The sequence below is a fragment of the Apiospora hydei genome (genome assembly GCF_038363865.1).
Source record: "Apiospora hydei strain CBS 114990 chromosome Unknown utg000009l_segment0_segment0, whole genome shotgun sequence".
NCBI lineage: Eukaryota > Fungi > Ascomycota > Sordariomycetes > Amphisphaeriales > Apiosporaceae > Apiospora > Apiospora hydei.
Window position 1 is genome coordinate 6,405,826 of NW_027117368.1, and position 25,288 is coordinate 6,431,113.

The window sequence follows — 25,288 nt, forward strand, 5'->3', positions numbered from 1 at the left end:
AACCCACCCAACAGAAGATCAGGTGCGCTCAAAAAAAGGGCGGCTGGGCGGAAGTATCCCTAGTCGGATCTTGGTACCTCGTTGAATTTACGGGGTGCATCGCTAGGAATTGCCAAGCCTACCTCCTAGACGGTCGGGGACGTCCTATCTTTGGGGTCTTGGGGGACAGGGGATTTCCAATTGAGAGAACAAGCAAAGGGTCTTTCTTCCATGGGCGAAGGGATCGTGGATCTAGAAGCCCAACAATATTGGAAAATGGTGCCATGTCAAGTCCATCTTGCCATTGCCATGATTGGCTTTCTCTCCAGGGCGATCGGCCTGATCCCGATATCGTCCGATGTTTGGCGCGAAGAATATTGTCAACTTTCGAGAATGTTGCCCTAATCAGGAGACACATGATTAGCAGCGCCGGCGGCGGCCTTCGGGGGCATTAGCGGATTTGGGAAGCCGGTGGCAAGCCTGCCCCCATGCAGGGCAGTTATTGACCCCAGAGATTGTCTCCGCTTGTTTGCCCAGCAAATGGATTTCTTTGGCAATGTCGGCAACCGGCTGCGCTCACTTTGCACACTATCGAGGGAGTCCATCAACCCGTTCAACACACAGTATGCCGACCCAATGAGCCGAGGACCCCAGCCGAGGAGTACTTGTACCAGACGCAATGGTGTGATATGGCTGTTGGCTGTGACGTTATTGGCGACCTCCAACCCGCCGGAAAGGAGTTATTCGGTTCGGTTCGGGAAGTGTTAAACGTTTCTAATGCAGTATAATGATGCATGTCGTAATCAGACATAATACCGACTCTGGTAAATGGATGACATGCGTTTGTTTGGGGCAATGCTGGAACTAGAATGCTTGACTAGGTGCAAACACCGACGGCTCCTGCAAGGTATGTACAGGACAGGTCAGCAACGCGAGACGCCTGTATCCTTTGGGGCCGGAAGCTGTCCATTCGCGAAAAGTTGCTTCGTAGCATTGGATTGGGCACGTTTCGTCGTGAATCAGTCTCGACGGGGCGAGGGTCATGCTTGCTCGCGGTTGCACTGTGCAAAGGTAGGTATCGTCATGCATACTTCTCGGTGGCACTGGACATAGCAGATCTGATAACGTTCTCCAGGTCTAGGTGATGATCCGATTGTACCCAGTAAGAAAAAGTATAGGAGTAATAGTGGAGGTTAGTGGGACTGGAAATTTCCAGGCCTGTTCAGCGAGCCCCGGTCCAGTCCCCGGTCTGTCATCATTGTTCAGCGAAGCCCACCATTATTATCTGATCGGTCCCGCCATTTCGCGTGCTCACTCCTCCGTCTCTCGCATCACAAATCAACAACACAAATCAAATCGTCCACCTGTTTCGATATTGAAATTCCCCTCTCCCGTCGCTCGAGTCAGGCTGAACTGTAACTTAACCCGCCCAATAGTCATTGCCAACCGACACCTACCTCTCCCCATAAGCCGAGGCGGTCCTCGTTACAAAGAAACCAACCACTGAAACTACCAACCCAACCCATTGTTCGCATAGAGCTAACCGCAGCCGAGAGCGGTCGGTTTGGTTGGTTCTTGCCCGTGGGGGTAAATCTTCAATTTTTATACTCCAACTTCCCACCTACCTGCATTCAAACCTCGCCCTCGAATACATTCTGGTGGGAAGAGGACAAGCACAATATTAAAAGTCTTCGGCAACTCGGCGATCTTGAACTCACTTCGCTGAAGTTAAGCAATTGCCTTCCGTGTCACCGCGACTCCTCGGATTTGTTCAGTCAATTATCCGAATTCCTATTTAGCACCGAACCTCGAAATCGCATACCTAAGAAGAGATGGCAGCCCCTGCGGACCAGTTGCTGGTTAGCAACGCACAAGAGAGCATTCCATGCGAGCCTCGTGTGCCGTCCATTGCCCCCTCACTTACATACTCAGAAGACTCCGCATCCGAGGATCAAGAGGAGCCTGTACCGCATCCAGGACCCCCGCGTCGGCGGCGGGCTTCTACGAGGCTCATTGCCCAGAGTGCAGCGGACATCCAGCGCATCACCGGCGAGACGACTACTGAACTGATCAGCCGATGCTGCGGTGGCGGCTGCTGCATGAAGTTGAACAAGAAAAAGGTTGATGGTATTGAGTACGAAGACATCACACTCCCAGACAACGATGCCTTTCGGTCCCTGTGCCTGAAGATCGGCGATATACCAAAAATCTTGTCCAATGTTGCCGATTTGCCAGAGCAGACGACATTCTTGCAACCGATGCGACGAACTTCCACCACCCCTTCTCCTACCGACTCGGCCATCTCGCTAGGAAGTGAAGTCAGCAGTGTTGCACGCCAAGTTACTCAGAAGTTGAGCCTCGAGGAACTTGACACCTCTATTCAACCTCCGTCCTTTGTTCAACCTCACCCGCCCTACCACGTCTTCCCCGCCAAGATTCACAACACTCGAGAGCTGACGAGGCCTGGTGCTGAGAAGCGGACATATCACTTTGACCTTGACATAACCGACTACCCTGATGAGGGTGGTCTGGAGTTCAAGGTCGGAGGTGCGATTGGCGTCTCTGCCCCTAACGATACCGAGATGGTAGAGGAGGTCCTCGACGTTCTGTCCATCCCCCGCTTCCTGCGAGACCGCCCGGTCCTGTTGAAGACTACCAAGGGACGATGGCCTACCGTTTGGGGTGACGATCAGGCTCGCGAGCTGGTCACTACTCGCCGAGACCTGCTTACTTGGTGCTCCGATATCCAGTCGTACGCCCCTACCAAGTCTTTGCTGAGGGTATTGGCCGAGTATGCAGACGAGCCTAACGAGAAGAAGGTGCTGATGTTCCTTTGCTCTGGTGAAGGCCAGGGCGCCTTCTGCGACCTTCGCACTGGGCCTCATATCTCCGTGTCTCAAATCCTCCATGCATTCCCGTCGGCCAAGCCCCCGCTGGATTTGTTGCTGTCGGTGCTCCAACCTTTGATGCCACGCTTTTACTCGCTATCCAACGATCCCCACGAAAACTTCGAGATTCGTGACGGCAAGCAACACCGCCTCATCGAGATTGCAGTCACGATCCATGAAACGGCCGACTGGAAGAAGGGCTGCCGCACTGGTGTGGGCTCAGGGTTTTTTGAGCGCCAGTCGCGGAAGTTTACTGAACTGCAGTGCAATGGCGAAGCTGCGCCACAGCTCCATATTCCCATGTTCAAGGGGCTCATGGCGAATCCCCTAGCCAAGCAGTTCATTTCAGATGGCCCGATGCTCCTTATCGGAGCCGGTGTCGGCATCGCTCCTTTCCGTGGCTTTGTGCAACGACGACTGAAGAATGCCAGCTGTGCAAACAAGGTATGGGTTCTTCAAGGCATCCGCGATTCTCTGGTCGATGAGATCTACGGCGGTGAATGGGGCGTCCATGAGAGCGACGTGAAGCGCATCGTAGAGAGCCGTAGTGGCGAAGGGCGATACGTCCAGGAGGAGGTCCTTAATCAGGCCGACCTCGTTTGGTATGTTATCAACTCAGTCGACGGGCGCTGCTTTGTCTGCGGAAGCTCCAAAGGTATGGGCGAGGGAGTTGAGGATGCTCTGGTCCAGGTCGCCATGCAGAAAGGCAACCTGGAGAAGGAGGAGGCTCAGCGCTTCTGGGACCTGAAGAAGGAGGCCGGTCAGTACATTGCCGAGACGTGGTAATCGCAATGACGCGAGTCCAGGGGACGGGTGATCTTCATGATTTAGTAGTAGACATGCAGCGTTCACGCAAGCTGGGGAGGGCATTTCTGGGATTTCGAGGCGCTTGGTTCGGGGTGCATATTGCGGCATTGCATTGAGTGGGTTATAAAAGACACAACACCTTGCTCCTGGGCTGGCGAATTGATTACACCATTTGTATATAATAGACATTGTGTATATAACAGTTTATAGCATTCAAGAAAATCGATATCTATAAAAATTCAGTCATGGGTATGTGGTGAATGGGTCAGATGTAGTCTGTCTGTACTTATAATATTTGGAATCGGAGGTTGGGTCGGGGCTCTGTTGAAACTCGGGCGCTCCTATTCTCCGACTTGGCCTCGGATCCGACCTTCTGTGTGTCAGCCTGACAGATTTGATTCGATTTTTAGGCTACCACATTTGATTACCACCAGGCAGGCGTCTCGGGCTCGGAACGGGGATAAGATATGGGATGCGGGCAGTCTTTCATGTAGGGGGGCGTTATCTTGGCCGATCACAGCCAGATGACTTGCAGGTTGCACGATCCACCCCAACCTCTAAATCGCCTCTATATTACCCGTAAGGGGGCTCTTCGATCTGGATAATAATGCGACCCTGGCCTCGGTCCATATAGCTCAAGTATATGGTACGCTGTGGTAAAGAACAGATACAACTGCGCCCCGGCCGGCATCAAAACATTAGCAGCAGTTGTCCACTTTGCGCAGGTAGGATATACTTGCTATACTGGATTAGCATCTAGCATCCCTCTGTCTCTTTTCATGGCAAGCAAGAAGGACCCATTCCGATTTTCGCATTTGCGCCGCTTCTCTTTTGGATGTTCCTTCCCCCCTTCTTCAATCAAACAAAGGACCTTGGCAGTCAGCCGTGTTATGCTACTTGTACAATGCAAATGCAGTACAATGCCAACTCAACTCCAGTGAGGTTGCTTTGGGATGGGGGCCACTAAGTCCAACAAAGGCTACTTCCCGCTTGGCGGCGACGATTGGTACCCCCGGATCAGCAGTCAAAGTCGTCAGTCGGAGCTGTCTGGCCTGTCTGTCCCGTCCACTCTTGCTGAGTACGCTGTTCAGGGATCTCTCCAAGAAGTTTCCACATGCTGCGCGGCGCATTCGAAAGCAATTCTCCTATTCCCACCAAATCACTTGCATTTGCCAATCCAATCTTCTAGTAGAAACAATAATTGCTTTACCCTTTACCTTTACCTTTTCCCCTTTGAATGACACGCACACCACTAGGCCTAGGTTTCGAGCTCGAATTCGTTTCTGACTACCCTGCTCCTGGGTTGAAGATGCTGCATAGCACGCCAAATCGGACGACAACTCCGCATTCCGTCACCACGCTCTCGCTAGCTGCCCTGCCCGCCAGGTGCTGATCCCCGGATCGCCTGCGAATCCGACAGCTCAAAGCTCTTGGTCGGTGACTTGATAGCATCGGCCACGCGCTTGCAAGCTACAAAGTAGCCATGACGCGCCGTATAGTAAGTATCTGATTCTTTGCGCTCTGTGCTCATTTAGCAGCTGTGCCTAGTACACCAAACTCCAAGGCGACTGTCCATTTTGCATTACACAATTGCTGACCACGAGACATCGCCGCACTGCTAGGTTCGTACCATTAGCCAGCTCTCGGCCGCTGCGCTCTTCACATTCCTCGTCGTCTTCTTCATCGACCGCAACTTCCGCGTCCTCCCCAATGCGATCCACGAATACATGCCCCAGCACCACCCGGGGCTGGTGGTCACCGACGTCACCATCACGACCTGCTCGTCGGTCAACCTGTTCTCGTCGTGTAAGCTCGACAAGGACGTGTGGCACCGCATCGAGAAGGACCTCTACCTGGGCAAAGGGTGGGTAACAAGCGCCTACGTCCACATCCGGCGCTCCAAGGAGGAGGAGCTGAAGCCTGGCGACCAGGTCGTCATGGACGTTACGGTTGGCCGGCTCGACCCCTCCGGTAGCGCCAAGGGCCAGGCCGACGCGAAGTGGGAGAAGCGCCCGGCCGGCTTGTGGATCCAGAGGTCATCCAAGCCGCACGCGAGCGACTCGAAGAAGGCCGTCACGGCTGTGGACGTCCTCTTTGGCGACGATGCCGTCGATGCACGAGAGGGATGGGATCTCACGAAATTGCCCTTGCTGTTGGATGCGGACTCCGCGATTCCGGCAGCGCATATCAGCGTTCGGAGGGGCAAACACATCGAGCCGGCGCGACCTCAGCCCCGAGTTAAGGACAGTGGCAGGTTCAAGATCATGCAGCTGGCGGATCTGCACCTAAGTACGGGTACTGGCGCTTGCCGTGAACCCGTACCGGACGAGTACAACGGAGGGAAGTGCATGGCAGATCCGAGGACCATGGATTTCGTCCTCAGGCTACTGGACGAAGAGAAACCCGACTTGGTAGTCTTGAGTGGGGACCAAGTGAATGGAGATACCGCGCCAGATGCGGCTTCGGTACGGCTGCAATATGATCTTACGTATGAATTGCTTACTAACTTTGTCTAGGCGATTTTCAAGTATGCCCAACCCCTGATCAAACGCAAGATTCCATACGTCTCTATTTTCGGCAATCACGACGATGAGGGAGCTCTTAACCGGAGAGGCCAAATGGCCCTGGTTGAGTCGTTGCCATACTCGCTATCTCGGGCAGGGCCGGATGACATTGACGGCGTAGGGAACTATTTCGTCGAAGTTCTTGCCCGGGGAGGCTCGAAGCACTCGGCATTGACCCTTTGGCTCTTGGATTCGCATTCGTACTCGCCAGACGAGCGGCAGTGGCAAGGCTACGATTGGATCAAGAAGAACCAGATCGATTGGTTCAAACAGACATCTCAAAGCTTGCAAAAGAAGCACAGGGAGTACAGCGGCATTCACATGAATGTCGCCTTCATCCACATTCCCCTGCCGGAATACCGGGAAGTGGAAAACTACCGGCTTGGCGAGTGGAGAGAAGGCGTGACGGCGCCTGTATACAATTCAGGGTTCCGCGACGCCCTGGTTGATCAGGGTGTCGTCATGGTGAGCTGTGGACAGTAAGTATATCCTTTCCCGTACCAGGCATCTGTTCAGTACTGACACGATATCCAGTGACCACGCAAACGATTATTGCAGCTTATCTACGGATACGGATGAAAACAAAACCCCCAAATTGTGGATGTGCTACGGCGGCGGTGCTGGATTCGGGGGTTACGGCGGTTACGACAACTACATCCGCCGCATACGATTCTTCGACTTCGACATGAATGAGGGGAGCATCGTGACCTATAAACGATTGGAGTATAACGAGACGGAGAAGCAAGTCGACCGGCAGGTGATCTTCCAAGGAGGAAACATTATTCCACCCAGCACGGAATGAGCAGATACATACCCAATTACTACAGGCACGCCATTTGGACATTCGCCTCTCACACGATACTGATACCCAACTTTATTGGATAGCTTCTAGGCTGGGACTGGAGATAGGGAGGTTTATTATAACATGGGAGGGGCCTCGGGCTGCATTGGTGCATCGGCGGGAGGGAATGACCTCCTTATACTATGACGAGCGAGGAATGTCTTTGTTTGCAATAGCTTCAAAGCTATACATAACAGATGGGAAACATCAGAAGAGCGGCATTTGGGGTACACAAAATCCAGTGTTACAGAGGTAGCAGCATCGTTGCATTGATCCAGGAGTATCAGCAAAACCGCACGCTTTCGCTGCGTATCGAAATCCAAAAGGGCAATTGTGTACATAAAAGAACGAAGAAAAGTAAAAACGAGTCGCCGCGACCTCTTGATCGTGCTACATGTCGAATGCCCTCGGGTTTCTGAGATTACAGGCTCAAGAAAATAAGTGAACACTGCCAAAAGGTGAGTATATAGACGGAAATACCACCAGTAGCCCGTAGTACTACCACCCACGGCGGTACTCATACTCTTGTAAACTCTCGTGCATTGCAGTTTTACGCCGCTCTACCAATCAACAGGTAGACGACGTTCTGTTTGGATGCTTTTTACCAAGCACGTGATGGAGAAGTATAGGTAAGTGGTAAGTTGGAGAGGGGGCGGGTATCGTCATCAAACAGTCACACGAACTGCACCGTCATGCACTTGCTTTTTTTCTTCTTCGAGCGAGCGCCACCTACCTCATGCACCTAACCTTGGATTGGGAAGCTTCTGTTACTTGAGATTAGTCATTCCAGATAGAGCCAATCAATCAAATAAGGGGCAGCTTTAACTTGACGTCCTGTGTTGCATCCTCCAGTCATCCTAACATCGTGTCTGTTGTCTGCCCAACATGTACACGACTTGACGACGCTCGGAGTGCCACGAGCACGAGGTATTGGGACACGAAAGAAAATTTCACATGCAAGTATAAGTCTTGATTTTTGTCTTTAGAATCGCATTGATTTGTTTGAAGCACTCAGATCGGGGCATGGTTTGTCTATCTCTAGGGGCAACCACCCCCTCCGCGCTCGAAATGATCTCTATACGATCTAACAAGGTATCTGCTGCGATCCTTTCTTCTTCTAAAATTCCACATCATGTCATATCATAAGTTTAGTCGCTGTGAACTCCAGTATTTTTTTAATCCCATGCACACACAATCATTCATCCAAAAAAGATTCAGACCAGACACCGATCGCTTAAGCACCGAAGACCTTGACGCGCTCCTCGACGGGGATCTGGCTCTTGGGGCCGGCCTCGCCGGTCTTGCCGCCGAAGACGAGCTGGGCGTTGAGCTTCCAGTCCGAGGGGACGTTCCACTCGGCGGCGACCTTCTCGTTGATGAGGGGTTGTAGTGCTGCAGGTTGGCGCCGATGGCGCCCTCGGCCTCGAGCGCGGTCCAGATGACGAACTGCAGCATGGCGTCCGACTGCGTGGCCCAGCCGGGGAACTTGTCGGCGTACATAGGGGTAGTCGGACTGCTGCTTTTGGACGGTCTTCTCATCCTCGAAGAAGAGGACCTGTTGGTTGGAAGGGATACGTGTTAACAACAGCTGTGTCACGATGGTGGTGATGGCAAGTGGGACAGGGGGTGGCCCAGGGGATGGAGGGGTAGCATGAAGTGGTGGGGGTGTTGCTTGGACCCCCCTGATGCTACTTCCCAGCTCAAGGCGGGGTGGGAGGAATGCGAGAGGGAGGGGGAGTGCAACTTACGGTACCGGCGGCGCCCTTGAACATGCCCATCTTGTCGGCGGTGGCCTTGAAGGCCTCGGCGGGGACGATGGCCTTGAGGATGTCGGTGGCGATGTCCCAGAGCTTCTCGTGGTCGGCGCCGAGGAGGACGATGACGCGGTTGGACTGGGCGTTGAAGGAGGACGGGACGTGGAGGACGGCCTCCTTGACGATCTCGGAGATACGCTCCTTGCTGATGGGCAGGTCCTTGGACAGGGGGTAGTAGGTGCGGCGGTTCTTGATGAGGTCCAAGACCGAGTTGGCGTTGATGGGGGTGGCAGACATGTTGGCGGTGGTTTGGGAGGTGTAGAGGACTTGCTGCTGGGCTTGGTACTGCGGTTGAGCTTTTACGGCGAAGGATTGGTGTCCGAGGATGAGAGCGGAGAGAGGAGCGAGAGGTGATGAGGGATATAGGCGAGCTGTAGTGGATCGGAGAAGGGAGGAGGTGACAGCGAGGAGTTGGGGGCGCATCGCGACGGTATTTATTTTACACTGGCAGGTCGTACAAGACTGGACGGCGGAGACGATTCTAGACTACTGGCTGGGAGGACACGAGCAAGGCCAGGTGGTAGATAAAGTGGGTTGCAATGCAGCTGGGCTTTGAACTGGCAGAGGGGGCTCGACACTGGCGCAACAGCAACGATACGATACGGGCCGCGTAAGTAAGTATGGCACAATGCGGTAGAAGAGGATGGAACGGGAATATACAACAACTTGGCCGTTCCTGAATCGCTGGGGTCGGATTGGCGACGACGCTAGGTATAGGCCCCACCCGGAGGATTGATTTCAAGGGGGTCCGCCTTTTCTGCTGCCAGCATTGCTTACTTTCGGATTATGCAAGCAAGCTGGACGGATTAGTAGTGGTCTGTCGGTCTGTGGCTCTGCTATGGCTATCTGGCTTTAGCTGCTAAGGCTCTAGGTACCATCTAACGTGCAAGCCATGAGGCCATCTATCGGCTTATCGGATCAACCGGATTTACACGCATCTACCCTACCACCAAGCAACCTATGTCATGTCTGGCCCTCTTGGTGAGGCCAGGGCCAGTGTCTTACTATGTTGTCATACCTCACTCGGGTTCAGAAGAATTGCCTTATTCAGTCACCGCTCGCCGTGCAATGCCACATGGAGGTCTATCAGGGGTGGCCGGTTTGGGAATATAAAGTACCTAAGCTTGATTGATAAGGCTTCCATAATCCCGCCGTGAATGCGACACCTGTTCGGCAACCCCCACCTTCCCACCTTCCCACCCTTCCCTCTCGGAATGAGGGGGTCAGACCCGCGCTTCATATGCTTGCCTACTCCGTATGTACCTACCTCTGATTTGAGCTGATGATCTATGGCAAACGTCGTTATGCTGCGTTGTTCGTCTCGACGCAGCCAATGGCCCAATGCAGCCATAGGCTCGTTTGGGTGAAACGCCCTTGGATACGGGCGTGCGACTGATCCGGTAACAAAGATCTACATACCTTGCTTGACGTTGCATATTGTCGCTGTCAATCGCTTTGCATGCGTTGGCGATCCCTCTCGAATGGGACCACCCCACGATTGGCCATCCAGATAAGTCAGGGTCTTGCCAATGTTGGATACATAAAGTAGGTATGCAGCCGCTATATCTGCTTACACATCAATATAGGCTAGGCACAATCATGCCGGATTTAGGACCCGTCCAACCACCTTAGGGGGACTGTTGGCTGTCTGGCTGTTCCACACCCATCCTGCGGTGAAGTAGGTGGCAGCAGGCTAATCAACGTAGCTCGCAGTAGTGTTAGATCTAGCTAAAGAAGAGGTGTGAAGAATGCTAAAGGAACAACTCAGGAAGGGCATTTCAACAACCAGTACAGCTTGGGCGTTTACGTCCTTCCTCTGTTGCGAACAATATACCAAATGCACCAAAGCGATGAGTGGTAGAGGTTGCGGCGCCAAGCTACGCAATTTTATTCATCAGCCGCGTCCTTGCAGACTTTGAGGACTTTCGAAGAAAGACCGGCGGTTATTACCCACTGGACGTCGCATTACACTGTACGACATGGCTTGTCTGGGTGCGGGGTTAAACAGAGATGACCTGTCGACGGTCAGTGGTCGAAAGGCTTGTTCATGGTCTCCTTTTACAAATCGCATATCACTGGCACCATCGGCGCCGCAGCGAGAGGACGCACAGGGGCTGGCAATGGTGCTGCTCGGAAGATGGTGGAGCACGGCGGCAGATAGGAGTGAGTAGACTGTCTACCAGCGAATAAGGAGGTAGCTGCATTCCTCTACCTGACAAGATTGAGAAAGAGAGTGAGAGAGGCCCTGGAAAGGTCGTTCAAAGACTTGCAATACCAGCTCCGACTCCTAAACTGACCGGTGTACCGACTAGAACCTTGTGTCCTTTTGTCAAGTGTCGTCAATAATAGTCGGGACACTAATCACGGCATCAGGGGCAAGTTATCGTGAAGAAGAAAAGGGGAAGAAACATGAAGATTGCACGAGAGTTCCCATAGCTACAAGGACGATACTTTTCGTCGCTTTTCAAATGTTTGAGACTCCAGTAGCCCTGGTGAATATACACGGCATCCATCTGCGTAAGTGCTGTGTTTCTAGGCCGTTGGAAGCCATTTTCAACCCATCGAAAAAAGTGTCTAATGGGTTCTTCGATGTTCGACTTTGCCCAAGTTTCCACCTAGAAGGATTTGTTAGCTGATACGAGTACATCTAAATGCGATACTGACGTACCTGGTAGACTTTGAGGAAGATCCAGCCAAGAAAGGTAAGGGCAAGCAATGAGATGGTGGTCAGGAGACACCACCGCCAATCTGGGTTCTCTGCAAGAATGTCGATGTTCATGCCGAAGATGCTCTAGTTTCGTCAATCAGTCCTTGGGCCCTGAGTTCCGATATCGATATTGATTCGAAGACTTGCTTCGAGAAAGACTTACAGACGCAAATGTTACTGGAAGAAAAATAAACTAGCAACGAGTTTAGCAATGGCCATTTCAAAGGATGCGACAACGTACAGTAATCCAGCTTAAGCGTTTCATGCTTGCCGACATAATTCTTGATTGGCGAGCTTCATTGATTGACACCAAATTGAACTCCTGCATTACAAAGTATGAGTGTATTGAGACCGCTGATATGCTGAGTTGGTGGTAGACTTACGAGCTGGATGATATTCTGAGAAACGTCATCTAGTCTATCCAGTTCTTTTCCGAGGCCCTCAGCAAATTCGCTGATAGCAATTTCACATTGGACAACCCAATCGCCGGGGAACGTACCGCAATAGCGGTTGCTGAATTCTCTGGCGGAACTGGCATGGTTGTTGACTTGCTTGCGAATGTAAGCCAGAAACAGCGCACTGCAGAGAACCTTGTCGATTAGAGCAGTGTTGCCATTGGAATCGAAGACCATCCGTCGCTATGAGAATGATTAGACAAGGGATATCTGAAATGGTGTTATGAGCTTACCAATGCGACTAGATGATCAGATGCACGCTGACATACGGTTACCCATTCTTCCTTGACCTGTCTCAGAAACAAGCCAAACAGGTCTATTCCATTTACAGGAATTGAATTGCATGAGAATGTAGTGAAGTGAGCAACTGTAGTGCCAGTTGAATGCTGCGTCCAGGCGGCCACTACATCTAGATCCCCAAAATTTTCTTTAATATGGTCCGACTTGGTACGGATTTGAGCATGTAATCGATGGACGTGAATGTCATCTAGGAAAGTATATGAGATACCAAATATATCATGTCCTTCCGGCTTCAGACGATCAGGTATATGTGTTGCGACACTATAGAATCATGTTAGATAACTATGAGCTCTTGATCTGGGTTCACCTACAAGAGGCACCTCTTTGGGGGTAATTCTTGAGACCACCGCGAGAGGTTGACTGAGGGCTGGAACGAGATGACATGTCCCCGTGTTTGCTCAGGATGCTCCGACACTACAAACACAGTATCACTAGGTTTATTGAATGCATCTTGCCAATCCTGTATAGAGATTCCACTCATTTCTGAGCCTACCAGGAGTAGCTCTGTGATTGGCTTGGTACACTCGTCCTTGCCTTTGTCGTGAATTGCTTGCTGAGTCGTGCTTGTTTGCTGAGAAGCCCTCGGCGGATGAGATGCACTCCAAGTCTGATGCGTCTCCTTTTCATGAAATGCCTTTGCGTTTTCGACCGCGTACTGTAGTGGGGTCCTGTTAGCTGTATCTCTCCGGTTGGTATTCGCATTTCTATTGATCAACATGTGCAGCATCTTTGTTTGTCCATGAATGACAGAAAGATGAACTAGTGTCCGGTTCAAACCATCCGTGGTGTTGATGTCCCCGCCCATTTCAAGAAGGGCCTCCAGCATTTCCTGGTCGCCCTCCCTCACGAGATGAGGGAGAGTGAAGCTGTCCTTGTTCAGTATATGCCTTACAATGTCGTATTTGTGCCTCTTGAGCGCCAGTAGCAGGGCTGTATGGCCATTATTGTCAGTGATATCACACCGGACGTGGCCCAGTAGAGTTTGACAGATGCTTCCAAGATCATCTTGTGCTGCATAGTGGAGTGCTGTGCGTCCTTGTTTGTCTTGATGATTGCCATTTGCTTTTGCAAGAAGGAGTCTCGAGACGATTTGATCGTGATCCTTTGACGATGCCCAAAAAGCGGTGTCCAACCGTTTTTATGATCTTCCGAGTCGACTTTAGCCTTTCGTTCCAAGAAGAGCCGTACCGCTGCTTCATTGCCAGCTTCAGCAGCCGAAGATAGCGGCGTTCGACCGTCAAGGTCTTTTGAGTTAACATCGGCATTGTTGTCGAGGAGGAGTCGCAACATATTCTCATTTTTGAGGAGGGCCCTTATGCCACCATCCTCGGGTGCATAATCTACTGGCGTCTTGCCATGTTTGTCTTTCGAGCCTATCATGGCGTTCTTTTCGAGGAGCAATTGCACTAGGACCGAGTGTCCATTCGCAGCGGCGTACGATAGGGGTGTCCTGTCGTGGCTGTCAAGTGCGTCGTAGTTATGCGCTTGCAGAAGTGACCGCATCGCATCAGAAAGCCCCAAAAAATGCCACAAGGTGCATTTCAGTCATATCTGTTGGGGCTTTGGTACTGTATCCAGAATCGCCCTTTCTCGCCATGAGTCCCTGGGATGCGGCATCCACTTTGTATTGCGTCTTGAAAAGCGAGTTGCTATATCGATAGCCAGCAGCTAATCGGGCATGCTCACCCCAATATCGACTGGAGTATCCGTACAATGGATAGCGATGAAGTCGGTCTTCGAACTCGATATCAGTATCGCATCTACCTTGACCGAAAATGTCGAATGACAAGTACGTAATACATATGTCCGTGATCTTGCTGTGCGCTTTTTCGAAATAATGATCTTGTGTCCGTTCAAAATACTCATATGCTGTGTGGTGGACTAGTCTTACGATGTCGTTCTCATCGATCATGACGAGACCGCTGGAGTTAGAAAACACGTCATTGAGGCTGGGGAGGTTATCCTCATCAAGACCGGGCTCGTTCAGCTCGATGCCGAGTGCGTGTCGAAGCTCAATTGCCTTCAGCGGCCTTTGCGCATGAGTGATCCACGATAGTGCTTGCAAGGTAATTGCTCTTTGCTCCGGGACCTGGCTATTGATCCGACTCATCGCGCCGTGATACACGAAATCGCACGCATCCGAGCCTACCACAATTTGCTCGAGTGCAATTCGCACGGCCTTAGGCGAAAGTTTGCCTCGAAGCGCATTGAGATATGTTCGTGCGAGGAGAAACCTATTCAGCGTTAGTGTTGCTCATACCTAATGGGGGATGTACGAACATTCCATCCGCGGCTTTCAAAATACTCATCTTAGTTTCACGTAAGAGACTGGGATTGGTGGACATGAAACTTGGGAGCATTATCTTGTTGCCTTCAATATGACGCTCAATATCCTCAGCAGTGGCGCGGATTTCTTTCTTCATGCTATCCCCGAACCGTTCTGCAATCTCCGGTACAAATCGTGAAGTTGTGAGCAGGTTGACCCCTATTTGTGTGCGAAGTTCTAGCAGCTCAGATATGAACCTGGACCGGCAGCCGTTGGATACCTGGCATTCATCGAGCGCATCAACCACTATAAAAACACGGGAATAAACGGCAGCCACGATATGGAGCGTTTTGCGGATATCCTCGATAGATGGTCGACTCTGACCTTTCCCACGTTGTTCGTAGATATCAATAACGCTCTGGGGGAATGTAGTATGGCCTTTTGACAACTGTTTGAGAAGACTGGACAACAAATGGCCCAGCTTCTGGGGCCGGTGAAAGTTGCAGTAGATGTAGCAAATTTCTGTTGAGCCATTGGCGGGAAATCTGTGGAATAGGTCATCCACAACAATGGACGTCAAAATTGTTTTCCCTGAACCCGGGATACCGGGACAAAAGAGCGATTGCTTCGGCGTTTTGATCCATTGTTGGTATTCGGTCGATTCGAGCAGCCACTGGCCTGTTGCAGCCTGGCACCGGCCAAAAAAGTCTGATTGATTGGCGGCATAGTCGATGCGGGTAAGCCAGTCAAGGATTCCTGGATGCTCATGTTGATTTAGTGACCCTCCGGGGTTGGTGACACCGTTTCTTGCTCCTCCATTAACCAAAAACCCCAGCAGCGTGACGGCTTGTTTGATTCGACATTGAAGCTCCAATAGACTTGGCATCCAAGCTCTCTCTGTTATCGTTCCATTGTACCTGCTTGTTGCTTCCAACTCGCTGTGCTTGGCTACGGCGCCTTGGATATCCGACAAGAGCCGCACACAGTCGTTGATGGTCGTACTAAGCTCCTGTTTATGTGTTTCGGGAACCTCATCGCCAGAGAGAGATGCATCCTCGATAGATCGGAGGGCCTCGGAGAGGATCTGGAGCCTGTATTATCACGGTATGAGTTAGGCTCAAAGCACACCGCAAATCACAAGAAGGGGCTTACTCGATAGAAATGTGCTCGAACTGTTCCGGAGCACTTGCAACATTCTTCTGAACCTCGCTGGCAAGCTCGATGACCGCAGGCAGGTCGCCAACCCCCAGACTCATTTTCGCGGGCCTAGGTTGATGAAGCTATCTGGTGATGTTCAAAAATGTCGCTCTCGTATCTTTCGGTGTGCTGCTATAGTGATAGATCGCCTCCCACGTAGGCCGGCAGGCAGACGGAAGTGCTGGAGATTGCTATATCTCGCTTCGCAGTATATGCAAGAAAATGCCGCACTTGGTAGCGGCACGGGACGCGAAATTGCGATCCGACTCCATCGCCAATGAAATTCTTGCTGGCGGAAGAAAACTGAGGGGATCGTGTTGCTTTTTCCGACGCGCGAGCGTGGTCCACAGCGAGCACCCAGGTAGGTGGTTGGTGTTGAACGACCCAAAACTGTCACGACGTTCAGGTTGGCCATCTACGTGATCGCCGGCTCTTGGAGCTTCAGAAATATTTGGGCGTCAACTGCCTGCAAGAGTGATTCCGCGTGCAACTGGTAGAGTTGCGCTTCAACGACAGTATGGTTTCCCCTTGGTGTAAGACCCGTAAAATCCTCACGGCTGCATAGGACTCGTATATACCCCTGCTGGCCTATCAACAGGATGGGATACTCAAGACGCTTTGCTTGAGCTCGAGCACAGATCTGTCTTGCAACTGGCCGATAATGCGACATTCAAACATACAAGTACATATCAGTACAGACACGACGTGACTAGGAGTATGAACTTCACAAAGCCGCTCGTATCAATGGTCTGGACCTCAGTACACGCGATGCACCAGGACGTTCTTGGCATGCGGGGCTTGCCACAGGGTACGCTCTATGCCAAATTGATAAAGAAATCTAGACGAGTAAATTCCTTGAGAGCATCGTTCTCTAGGCATGTCTCCCACCGCCCCGCAGGCGATGGCCCATACTTCATATCACCGGGTTGTGTGAAAACGTAGCCCATGACTATACTGGCCGACTGAACGATGCAGGTTTGTCGGGGGCAAACTAGAAATCAAATCGTATTATGCAAGTAAATCCTTGAGGGTGACCTTTAGGACAACGACCTGCCAACCTTCGAAAGAAACGTAGACATGATGGACACGTCAGTCAAACAAAAGCTCTACAGGGTCACCCGGAGACCTGGTGTTGGACTGAAGATTGACAATTATGCTGCGTGAACATCTAACCGAGAACTATCAAATACGCCAAGTTGCTCGCTCTCCTCTGCTTTCGCTGCATAAAACATAGTCCAACCAAGTTGCCTCGCCTGGAAGCGAGATGTCGCCATTACCTATTAGTTCCTGCGAGTCATTACAAACGGTGTTCCATCTCGTCCTGCATGTTCAGTAGTTCCTCCACCGCCATCCACAACGCTCTGCCACGCCAGGTCAAGGGCATGTAATCTGTACCATTGAGCATATTCTCCAGGCTGAGATCCATGATAGACTCATCACCCGAGGGCGAGCTCATCGCACCGTCTCCTGCGGGCCTTGTGGTCCGCCTCATACTTCTCCGAAGCCTATCGTTGAAAGTCTCCTGGTCCTCCGTATGTGCAGTCTCATCTGACTCGCCTCTCAGTGTGGCTAGGGGAGTGCTCTGTCTCGTAAGCTTCATGCTACCTGTGCCACTCTCCTCTTGGGTCATGGCTTCTCGTTTTTCTTTGGTGCCGGGAGAAGTACCGCCTCTAAGTGCTCGTGCCTTGGCTGCAAACTTCTCGAAGACTGCGATCCTCTTCTCAGCAGCCTCAGCACGATCACGCCACATCGCACAGTCCCGCTTGGCTTCCCGCAGTTTCTCGCTCAGTGTACCGACATCAACGTTCTCCCTGGTCTCCAGCTGGCGTCGTAGCTGTAGGACCTCTTCGTTCTTCGACTGCAGCTGCCTCTGTAGGCTTCGTATCTGCGCGTGCAACAGGCCATTCCCGCTTCTAGTTCGTGGACTTCCCCCAGAAGTCGGCAGCGGGCTACCAATTGCGATTGAGGGATCATCTCCAAGAGGTTGACCACTCAGGTGGCTATAAGAAGAGGTTGCAGATGGTGGTCGTACAAAGGTCAAGTGCTGGGCAACGGGCGGCTCTTCACGAGGAGGAACCATCGTTCCGAGTGAGGGTGGACGACTCAGCTCCCGATCTCGGGAAGGAGCTTTAGAAGGTGAAGCCTTCGGCTCATTCTTCGCGGCAGAAAACACGAAGCCAGTAGGCCTGAGAGCAACCTTGGGGAATGTGGAGGGTGTATTTTGGATACTCGAGTCTGTTGTTGTCTGCTTTCTGCGCCCGACGGAGGTACGGTACAACCTGCCAGAAGCCATACCAGGATCATGAGGATCATCGTTGAGTTTTCTGCTGGGAGTTTGTGGCAAAGTGTCAGATGGAACGACAGCCGACTTCGTAGACTTCGTGGGTGACCGCGTCTTGGTATGTCCAGATGCGAAACAAGCGGAACTCCGGAGGTCACTGCGAGATCTACCAGTCAGTGGGCCGTCTGGTGAATCATTAGAAGTGTTGTCAAACAATGCTGCCATCGCTTTTACCGCACCTCCAACGGGTCGCGAACTCGATCTCTGCGAGAGTGACCGGTTGACCAAATTCGGTGTAGCCTTGATTGGCGAACCATTATTGCCCTTGGCTGGCGATATGTTTGGTTTTTTGGGACTCGGTCGGGAAGACTTCTCGAACATGAGTTTCTTGTCCGGCGAAAGGGTGGTTGGCTTCTTCTGATCTTCTAGCTTCCTGGAGAGAAGGTTTCGTTTCCATTCTGGCGTGGCAGGTTTCCTCTCCACGGTTTCGTTGGACTCGGCACTTCGACGGGGTGATCCATGGCCATAGCTGCGAAACAATCTTCTCTCCCTTAACGCCGCTAAAGGCGAGGTGGGACTGTTCCTGACGAGCTCCTTCCAACGGTGTATGGGGCTTGACTTCGTAGTGGGAGCATCACTAAGTCGGTCGGCTTTGTGATCAGCGTGGCCAGCTGAAGGAGACTTTCTACCCAGGATATGTCGCAAAGACCATGGACTAGAATTATCTGAAGACATGTTCTTGCCCGGGGCTTGATTAGTTTGCGTCTTTGACGTTTGATTAGGGTCTGGCAAGTGCTCCGGGGGGCTTTTTGCATTCTCAACCACTGACGGATGAAAGCTGGGAAATGTCTCTGCCCCTGAAAGTGGTGAAACCTCCTCGCTCTCTGATGCTGTGGGTCGAAGTGCCTCGAGAGAGGTTGTAGCATGCGCTAAATGAACGTCGTTCACAGTCTCTGACTTTTGCTCAGAATGTATTTGTTGTCCTGATGCAAGCATCTGATCCTCTGTTGGACTTGGTGGGAGAGCCGGAAGTGCCTTTTGCACAGATGGAAGGCGTTCGTACTTCAAAGGTGTTTTTCCAGCCGATGGAGCCCGAGATTGGACTCTTGATGCGTGATTCGAGGTGAATTCCTGTCGAGAAGATGTACTGGCCGCCCTCTGGGTTGCAAGTGTATCATAGATCATAGCTGGGGAATCGAAATGGTCTTCTGCAGCTAGCTCGTGAGGGTTCTCATAGAAAGGTTGGCTTTTTGCACTTGGGTCCAACCCATTAAAAGGTTTTGATTGTTGTAACCTGTAGTCTGGCATGGGCGAACCCGAGGCCGATGCGCCGGATACTGAGCTCCCAACGAAGCCGCGAGACTGCATCCTCAATGCTTCATTACTGCTGGCAAACTCAGCCTTCCCCAAGCCATTGTCGGTTCTGCTTTTATAAGATTTGGGGGTGGATGAGGCGACTGGATCAAATTCCTCAAGGTCGTCGAAATGATGATCTGCCATAGGGCTTTCTTCGGCAGTGGGTGAAAGTGCATTGAGTGACTGACCCCGCGGTAGCCTATGCGATGTAGTAGAGCTCGATGTCTGTACACGTTGTCGTCTGACCGACAGTGGTTCCATCGGAGCAACTGAATTCATTCGGGCTTTCGAGGGGCCAACCTCTATTGAGGTCAGTATCAGTGAGTTAGGGGGGACTGAGGGGCTTACTCGATGACGGTGTAGGGCTAGCAGCGATAGACGCATTGGACCTTGGTCTCACTTGACTGGAAGGCTTATGAGCACTCCAATCAGGTGGCCTTCGCATAAAAAACGTTTCGGACGCAGAGGAGTTGAGGAAGTTTCTTCTCGCCCTTGAACCAGAGTACAGGGGATCTGTGTTGGTGTGTAACGCACTCATGTTCCGTAGGTGACGCACTACCTCTCTCCAATGGACAATGAGCATCTCCGTTATGTCATTTAAGACATGTATGCGATCGATAGTCGGCATCGATGGCATTTGATCCTTTGGGACTCTGGTCCGCTTCTGCTTTTTCGATTTGGGAGGCGAAACAGGCAGAAGTACCAATCCGGCTGTGGGATCTGCAAACTTCATGCTGTAGGAATTTATCAAGTCCCCGATAAGCAAGGGACCGAATATAATGGCAAGCGCATTATAACCCATCAGATCGACTGTAGGCAGCGGTCTACCTTTGGCGTCTTCTCTTGGTGTAAGTTCGGCAACACGACCCACGAGGCAAAGTATGCCGAATACGGCACATATCAGTTCTCGTCTGTACCTCGACCTGACCGTTCCAATTGCTAGGGCAATAAGCCTTGCTCGTAGCTTGCTCTCCTTGGTCTTCGTTGATTCAGGATCTGCGCGCAATTGGCTGTGTATGGCGACCAAGGCATCGAAGAGGCTCAGGGATCCCAAAATACCGCCTGGAAGACTGGACAAGAAACGTTTGAACGTAGACGCAACATCATGTACGCTGCAGTTGAGGTGTGTTGGCAAGTTTGGACATCTAGTAGTCGTGGTAATCTCTTCGTTTCTTTCGTCTGTACAATAGTAGTCGTAAAGGGCGTTGACGATTCGCACCGAACCCGGAATTCGAAAGATGCCTTGGCTACCCGCTACAAGATGCTTGTCAGTATACGCGGGAAGTTAAAGGAGTTCGGACGTCACAAACCATGTTGAATGAGATAATGTGCTGTTGCCCGGAAGCATGTGGGGAGGATCAATGACCCAGGCGCATATTCAGCAGGCAAATATAGTGTGCTTTTACCACATAGTCGAACCAAGCCGCGTAGGTCTTTGTATTTCAACGCGGTTTTCCTTTGATTGTAGACAAAATTCAGAGCAATGTCACTGATACTTCGGCGATGTTGGAGACGCTCGGCTGGCTTTTCTGTGTCTGGAATAGTCTGGCCATTCGAAGTTTGTCGCAAGACTCGAGAGATCCAGTTATTCTTCCTTTCCGGGAGAGATTTGGATGGAGGTTCTTGGTGTTCCTGGGAAATGTTCAGTTGGTGTTGTCGGCAAAGAGGCCTAGCAACTTACATGAGCTGGGGGAAGTCTCCGATTACGATCGATCGTATGCCATGCTATCCACAGTTCAGCCCAAGTCGCAAAACGGATGTATGAAACTGGCGACATACCTTTTTCGCTAGTTTGTTGTACTCATCGACGAAAAAAGTTCGGTTCTCAGCCTCTTCATCTTCGGAGTTGATATCAATGTCACCGCTTGAAGAGGTCCAGGTTGTGCTGCTTCGATAAGCCGCTTGGTCAATACCGAGAGATGTGCCGAGGTTGCCGGTCGTCTGTGATTCTCCCAGCGTTTCCTGCGGCCGAGAGAATGTGTTCTGAGAGATACGTGGGCGTGGAGGCACGGCTTGCTTTGGAAACGAAGACAGCTGCGGCGGTGCCGGTTCTCCTGTGGTCAAGACGGCCTTGCCCTTTCCCTTGCCCCTCAACGAAGATGGCGCCGTATCATGCCTGTAAGACTGCATTGGAGCGTTCTTGGGGTGGGTAGCATGGAGTAAAATGGGTTTATTTAGGTCGACATCTGTGTTCTGGAGACCAAGAAATAGGAACAAGCAGCATGCAAACAGAGCGCATTAATCTTGTCTCATTTTTGAGTGGAGGGCTCGTCAAAGAAACCGTGGTTTCGCTCCTTCCGCTGCAGAGCCCGTATCTTGTCTTTCGCCCCAATATGGCATTTGTGCCTTCCATTGCAGGTAGATAGATGTATTGGCCTGAGAAAAATGAAGGCTCCCTTACCACATTCGATCAGTACCTATGTGAGAAGGTACACACGCCTGTGTAAGTACGTGTAAATATGGAATATGAAGATAGTTCAAATGAAATTTCCAATGAAAACATCAATACGTACGTACCTAGAAGCCCATTTCCGCTTTGGATATTGGTGCAACGTGAAGCCAGGTTCCAAACTGGATGACAAAGCCAGAGCACTACACCATGAAAAGACATAGATTTAGCTATTATTACTGTAAAATTCGGGCGATCTTCACATTCTATACTGCTTGAGGGACCAAGCGTCAGTCACCCCTATCTGGAGGGCAACAATAACATCGCAAAAGAAAGAAGAAACAGACAGAATGTCTATAAGCAAGCAGATGAATTCCCAACTGAGATCCTGGTATTTCCCTTTCTCATCGGAACACGCCTTACGCCATTGCAATGCCTCCTAGCCTACCCATTTCCCTCTCGATAAAACATGACAATCGTGGTGCAGCCTGTATATTGGCTCCTATGTTTGTGGGAAATAATCCCCCTCCTCGCCGTGGAACAAGACATACTTTAAGATATCAGAAAGAGACAAGATACCTTTCAGATGCCAATCGTCGTCAATGACCACCAGCCTATGCACCCGAGACTGGCGTACTGTCTGGAAGATAGAGTCGAGTCGATCGTCCTCTTGACATGTGTAGATGCCAGGGAAGTCTTCGGGTCGCTGCGCCAGGGCCTCGCCAACCGTCGACTTGAGTTCTTCGTATGCGCCACCCTTAATACAGGGAATGACATCGACTGCCTCAAACACATTCAACACCACATTGTTCTTGTCAATGACAGGCACAGCGGAGATGTTCCGAACCACCATGGAGTTGATCACGTCGAGTACCGAATCCGTCATTTTGCACGTCGCAAGGTCCGTGTAGGTTCCTAGGTTGATTTCCCGAATGGTCTTCTTCATAAGAGAGGTGTGTTGCTCGGTGTTGACCGCAATGAACTTCAGGATTCGGTACTGCGTTATCACGCTCACCACCGTTTCGCGTCCAGTTTCGTCATCGACATCGACCAGTGGTATGCGTCTTGCTCGACTCCTTAGCATGCGACTGCAAGCCTCGTACAGTGGGCGCCCCGGGTGAACCGAGACGGTCTCGAGTGTCTGGACGTTGATCGCTTTCTCGATATCTACACAATGACCCATATGTTAGCTTTCCATGACACCTCTTGCGCCTCGCTGTTTGTGGACGGATCGTACCTCGAAGGCTACTGAGCCGGAACTTCTCGACATTATCGATCTGTTCCGGAAACTGATTGTAGTATTGGATCACGTTGATGAAATCCGTGCTGGTGAGCAGTCCAGCAAAACGCCCGTTATGCGAATCCCAAAGGGGCGCCGACACGATGTCTGTAAACGTCCAGTCAGCAATCACGTTGCTGCCACACCAATGTTGTCTTTCGCATCTGGCGGGAAGGCGTACTGTTCTGAATCAGGATGTTCAAACTCTTCCGGATCAGCAGATCGTTGTCTAACACGATCAAGCGGAATGAGAGGGGAAGGACATCGTAGCTAGTCCGTATCCGAAGGAAGTCGCGCACGCCTTGCTAAATCACGACAGTCACCGTTAGCATCTGCTGACTCCCATGGTGTTACAAGACAAAGTAACCTCAAGCCATGGCATCGGCTAGTCAGGGTCTTCCAGGCGTCTCTAGCCACGCCGACAGCCGCGACGCAATAGCTAGCAAGGGATACATGGAGAGAAAGGAAGAGAGATATGCGAATACGAGCTTACCAGGCCCTGCAGCTGTTCCTCATCGATGGGACTCATTGGCGTCGGTTCGAACGAGACGGTCTTTTGGGATTTGGGTCTGAGATAACTGCTGGGCTGGACGACACGGAAGGGAAGCTGGAACTCGTGACCGGCTGAAGGGCGCCGTAAACTTTGACTCGGCATGGCGGGGTCATGCTCTCGCCCATCGGCAGCCGCCTTTGTGGCCGTGACCTCATCCATGGCTGGCTGACACCCGACTTTAGCCCTTGGGTAGTGCCCGGGAGTGGTCGAAAGGGAGGGTTGTGGCTTGGTAAAACGGGCGAAATGGTGTCGAAGGTGCAAGCAGAAGCATGAACCAGCCTGTCGCTCTTGTTTTTAACGTCGACTAGATTACGAATCTAGAAAGTTATTGAGACGGGCGTACGTCGCGAAGAGAGGTCGTTTCTTCCCAACGCCGATCTTGGTGGGCTTGATTGCGCTTGATTTGATAAGACCTGAACACTGGAGCACTTGGGCCGGCCGGGGGTTAGGAGGGTTAGGAGGGGCTTATTAGCTGGGGCCCCTACGTCCCTACCGCTTTCTATGGACAGCTCTACTTGCTCTCCCCATCAAGCCCATGTCGCCGCAGACTCCCATCTCATAAATGTTATCCTCGTCCCCGCCCGTATCCGATATTTTTAGACTGCGCATCCATCGCAGTGCTTTTTATCCCATATGTATATACTTTCTGTGCGCCTGTATACGCTGCCCGGCTTCTTGAGAAGGTAACTGACCGCGCGCCAGCCAGCCAGGAATCTCGGGGCCTTCAGGCGACAGTGCTCGAACCGTTCACCGCCCAGCTCATGACTTATATTATCACCCCCCATGACTGACTTGGTCACCAAAAGATGCTTGTGCAAGTGTATATGGGCAGTACCACATCTACCCGCGGCTACATAGCGACTTCTGTACCGTGCTCCAAATGAAAGCTTTTCAGGAGCTGGAGATCCCTCCTCGAGTGACGGGCTTGGGTTGTGCCGATGTCGATCACTACCACGTATTGCATATACTGCATTGGCTCGTATCGGCTGCTTGCTGCAAAAACCATGCGGCGAGAGTACCTAGTCTTCTAGATTGAGACTTGACCACCGCGTTGATCTATCATAGAGATTAATCATAATGAGTACCAGGACGTCCATCGCCAGAAAGAGCGCTCAGCCAATATCCAGGACGGTTCCTTGATTGCAATATAGGCGGCCGTCGTACCGCTCGGTGGAACACGAGTTGGCGGGACACCAACCACCACGGCGCATGTATCATGGGTTATATATGTTTGCCTTGTCGTCGCCGTCGGACTGCGCTTGCCACAAGTACCTGGCAGCCAGGGGTCCTATTTGATTACCCGTTCCGCATGCACCTTAGTCTCGTCCTCGGCCTTTCGGTGAGATAATGGTCGCGCAGTCTTGTTGATACTAACAAATTCTGTCATCTGATGGAGAAGGTGGTGTGAAGTCGCATTAGTAGTTGTCAAAGAAAGAGGGTACGTAGGCAGAGAGAAAGGGTGACACCAATCCACTGTTGGGAATTAGGTAGACACTGACGAACTCGGCCACGGGAACATGGACGGGAAGCTCCTTAATCAGGGGTGTAGGGGATAGTTAAGGAGTAGGTAGGTAGGAAGGTAGGGTCGAGACGATGACTCATCACAAGTATA

At 51.6% G+C, this 25,288-nt stretch overlaps 6 protein-coding genes across 6 annotated transcripts; 2 read left to right on the plus strand and 4 right to left on the minus strand.

Moving 5' to 3' along the window:
• Positions 1-1,811: 1,811 nt before the first annotated feature.
• PG997_013824 (FAD binding domain-containing protein) lies at positions 1,812-3,653 on the plus strand (the record flags this gene model as incomplete). Its single annotated transcript, XM_066818138.1, has 1 exon — positions 1,812-3,653. One exon carries the CDS (start codon positions 1,812-1,814, stop codon positions 3,651-3,653), a length of 1,842 nt encoding a protein of 613 aa, XP_066663830.1.
• A 1,504-nt stretch (positions 3,654-5,157) lies between these two features.
• PG997_013825 (calcineurin-like phosphoesterase) lies at positions 5,158-7,040 on the plus strand (the record flags this gene model as incomplete). The annotated part of the gene is made up of 4 exons (XM_066818139.1): positions 5,158-5,172; positions 5,297-6,139; positions 6,191-6,717; positions 6,773-7,040. The coding sequence occupies 4 exons, from the start codon at positions 5,158-5,160 to the stop codon at positions 7,038-7,040; spliced, it is 1,653 nt and encodes a 550-aa protein (XP_066663831.1).
• Positions 7,041-8,313: 1,273 nt separating this feature from the next.
• On the minus strand, positions 8,314-9,316 carry PG997_013826 (nitroreductase; the record flags this gene model as incomplete). The annotated part of the gene is made up of 2 exons (XM_066818140.1): positions 8,314-8,634; positions 8,828-9,316. 2 exons carry the CDS (start codon positions 9,314-9,316, stop codon positions 8,314-8,316), a joined length of 810 nt encoding a protein of 269 aa, XP_066663832.1.
• Positions 9,317-11,262: 1,946 nt separating this feature from the next.
• On the minus strand, positions 11,263-15,877 carry PG997_013827 (ankyrin repeat protein; the record flags this gene model as incomplete). The annotated part of the gene is made up of 11 exons (XM_066818141.1): positions 11,263-11,508; positions 11,562-11,684; positions 11,764-11,793; positions 11,842-11,922; positions 11,984-12,238; positions 12,289-12,616; positions 12,667-13,221; positions 13,323-13,814; positions 14,068-14,589; positions 14,636-15,712; positions 15,774-15,877. 11 exons carry the CDS (start codon positions 15,875-15,877, stop codon positions 11,263-11,265), a joined length of 3,813 nt encoding a protein of 1,270 aa, XP_066663833.1.
• A 1,238-nt stretch (positions 15,878-17,115) lies between these two features.
• Positions 17,116-17,898, minus strand: PG997_013828 (uncharacterized protein; the record flags this gene model as incomplete). The annotated part of the gene is made up of 1 exon (XM_066818142.1): positions 17,116-17,898. The coding sequence occupies one exon, from the start codon at positions 17,896-17,898 to the stop codon at positions 17,116-17,118; it is 783 nt and encodes a 260-aa protein (XP_066663834.1).
• A 4,448-nt stretch (positions 17,899-22,346) lies between these two features.
• On the minus strand, positions 22,347-23,835 carry PG997_013829 (5'-AMP-activated protein kinase subunit gamma; the record flags this gene model as incomplete). Its single annotated transcript, XM_066818143.1, has 4 exons — positions 22,347-23,011; positions 23,082-23,231; positions 23,305-23,428; positions 23,617-23,835. The coding sequence occupies 4 exons, from the start codon at positions 23,833-23,835 to the stop codon at positions 22,347-22,349; spliced, it is 1,158 nt and encodes a 385-aa protein (XP_066663835.1).
• Between the last annotated feature and the right edge of the window lie 1,453 nt (positions 23,836-25,288).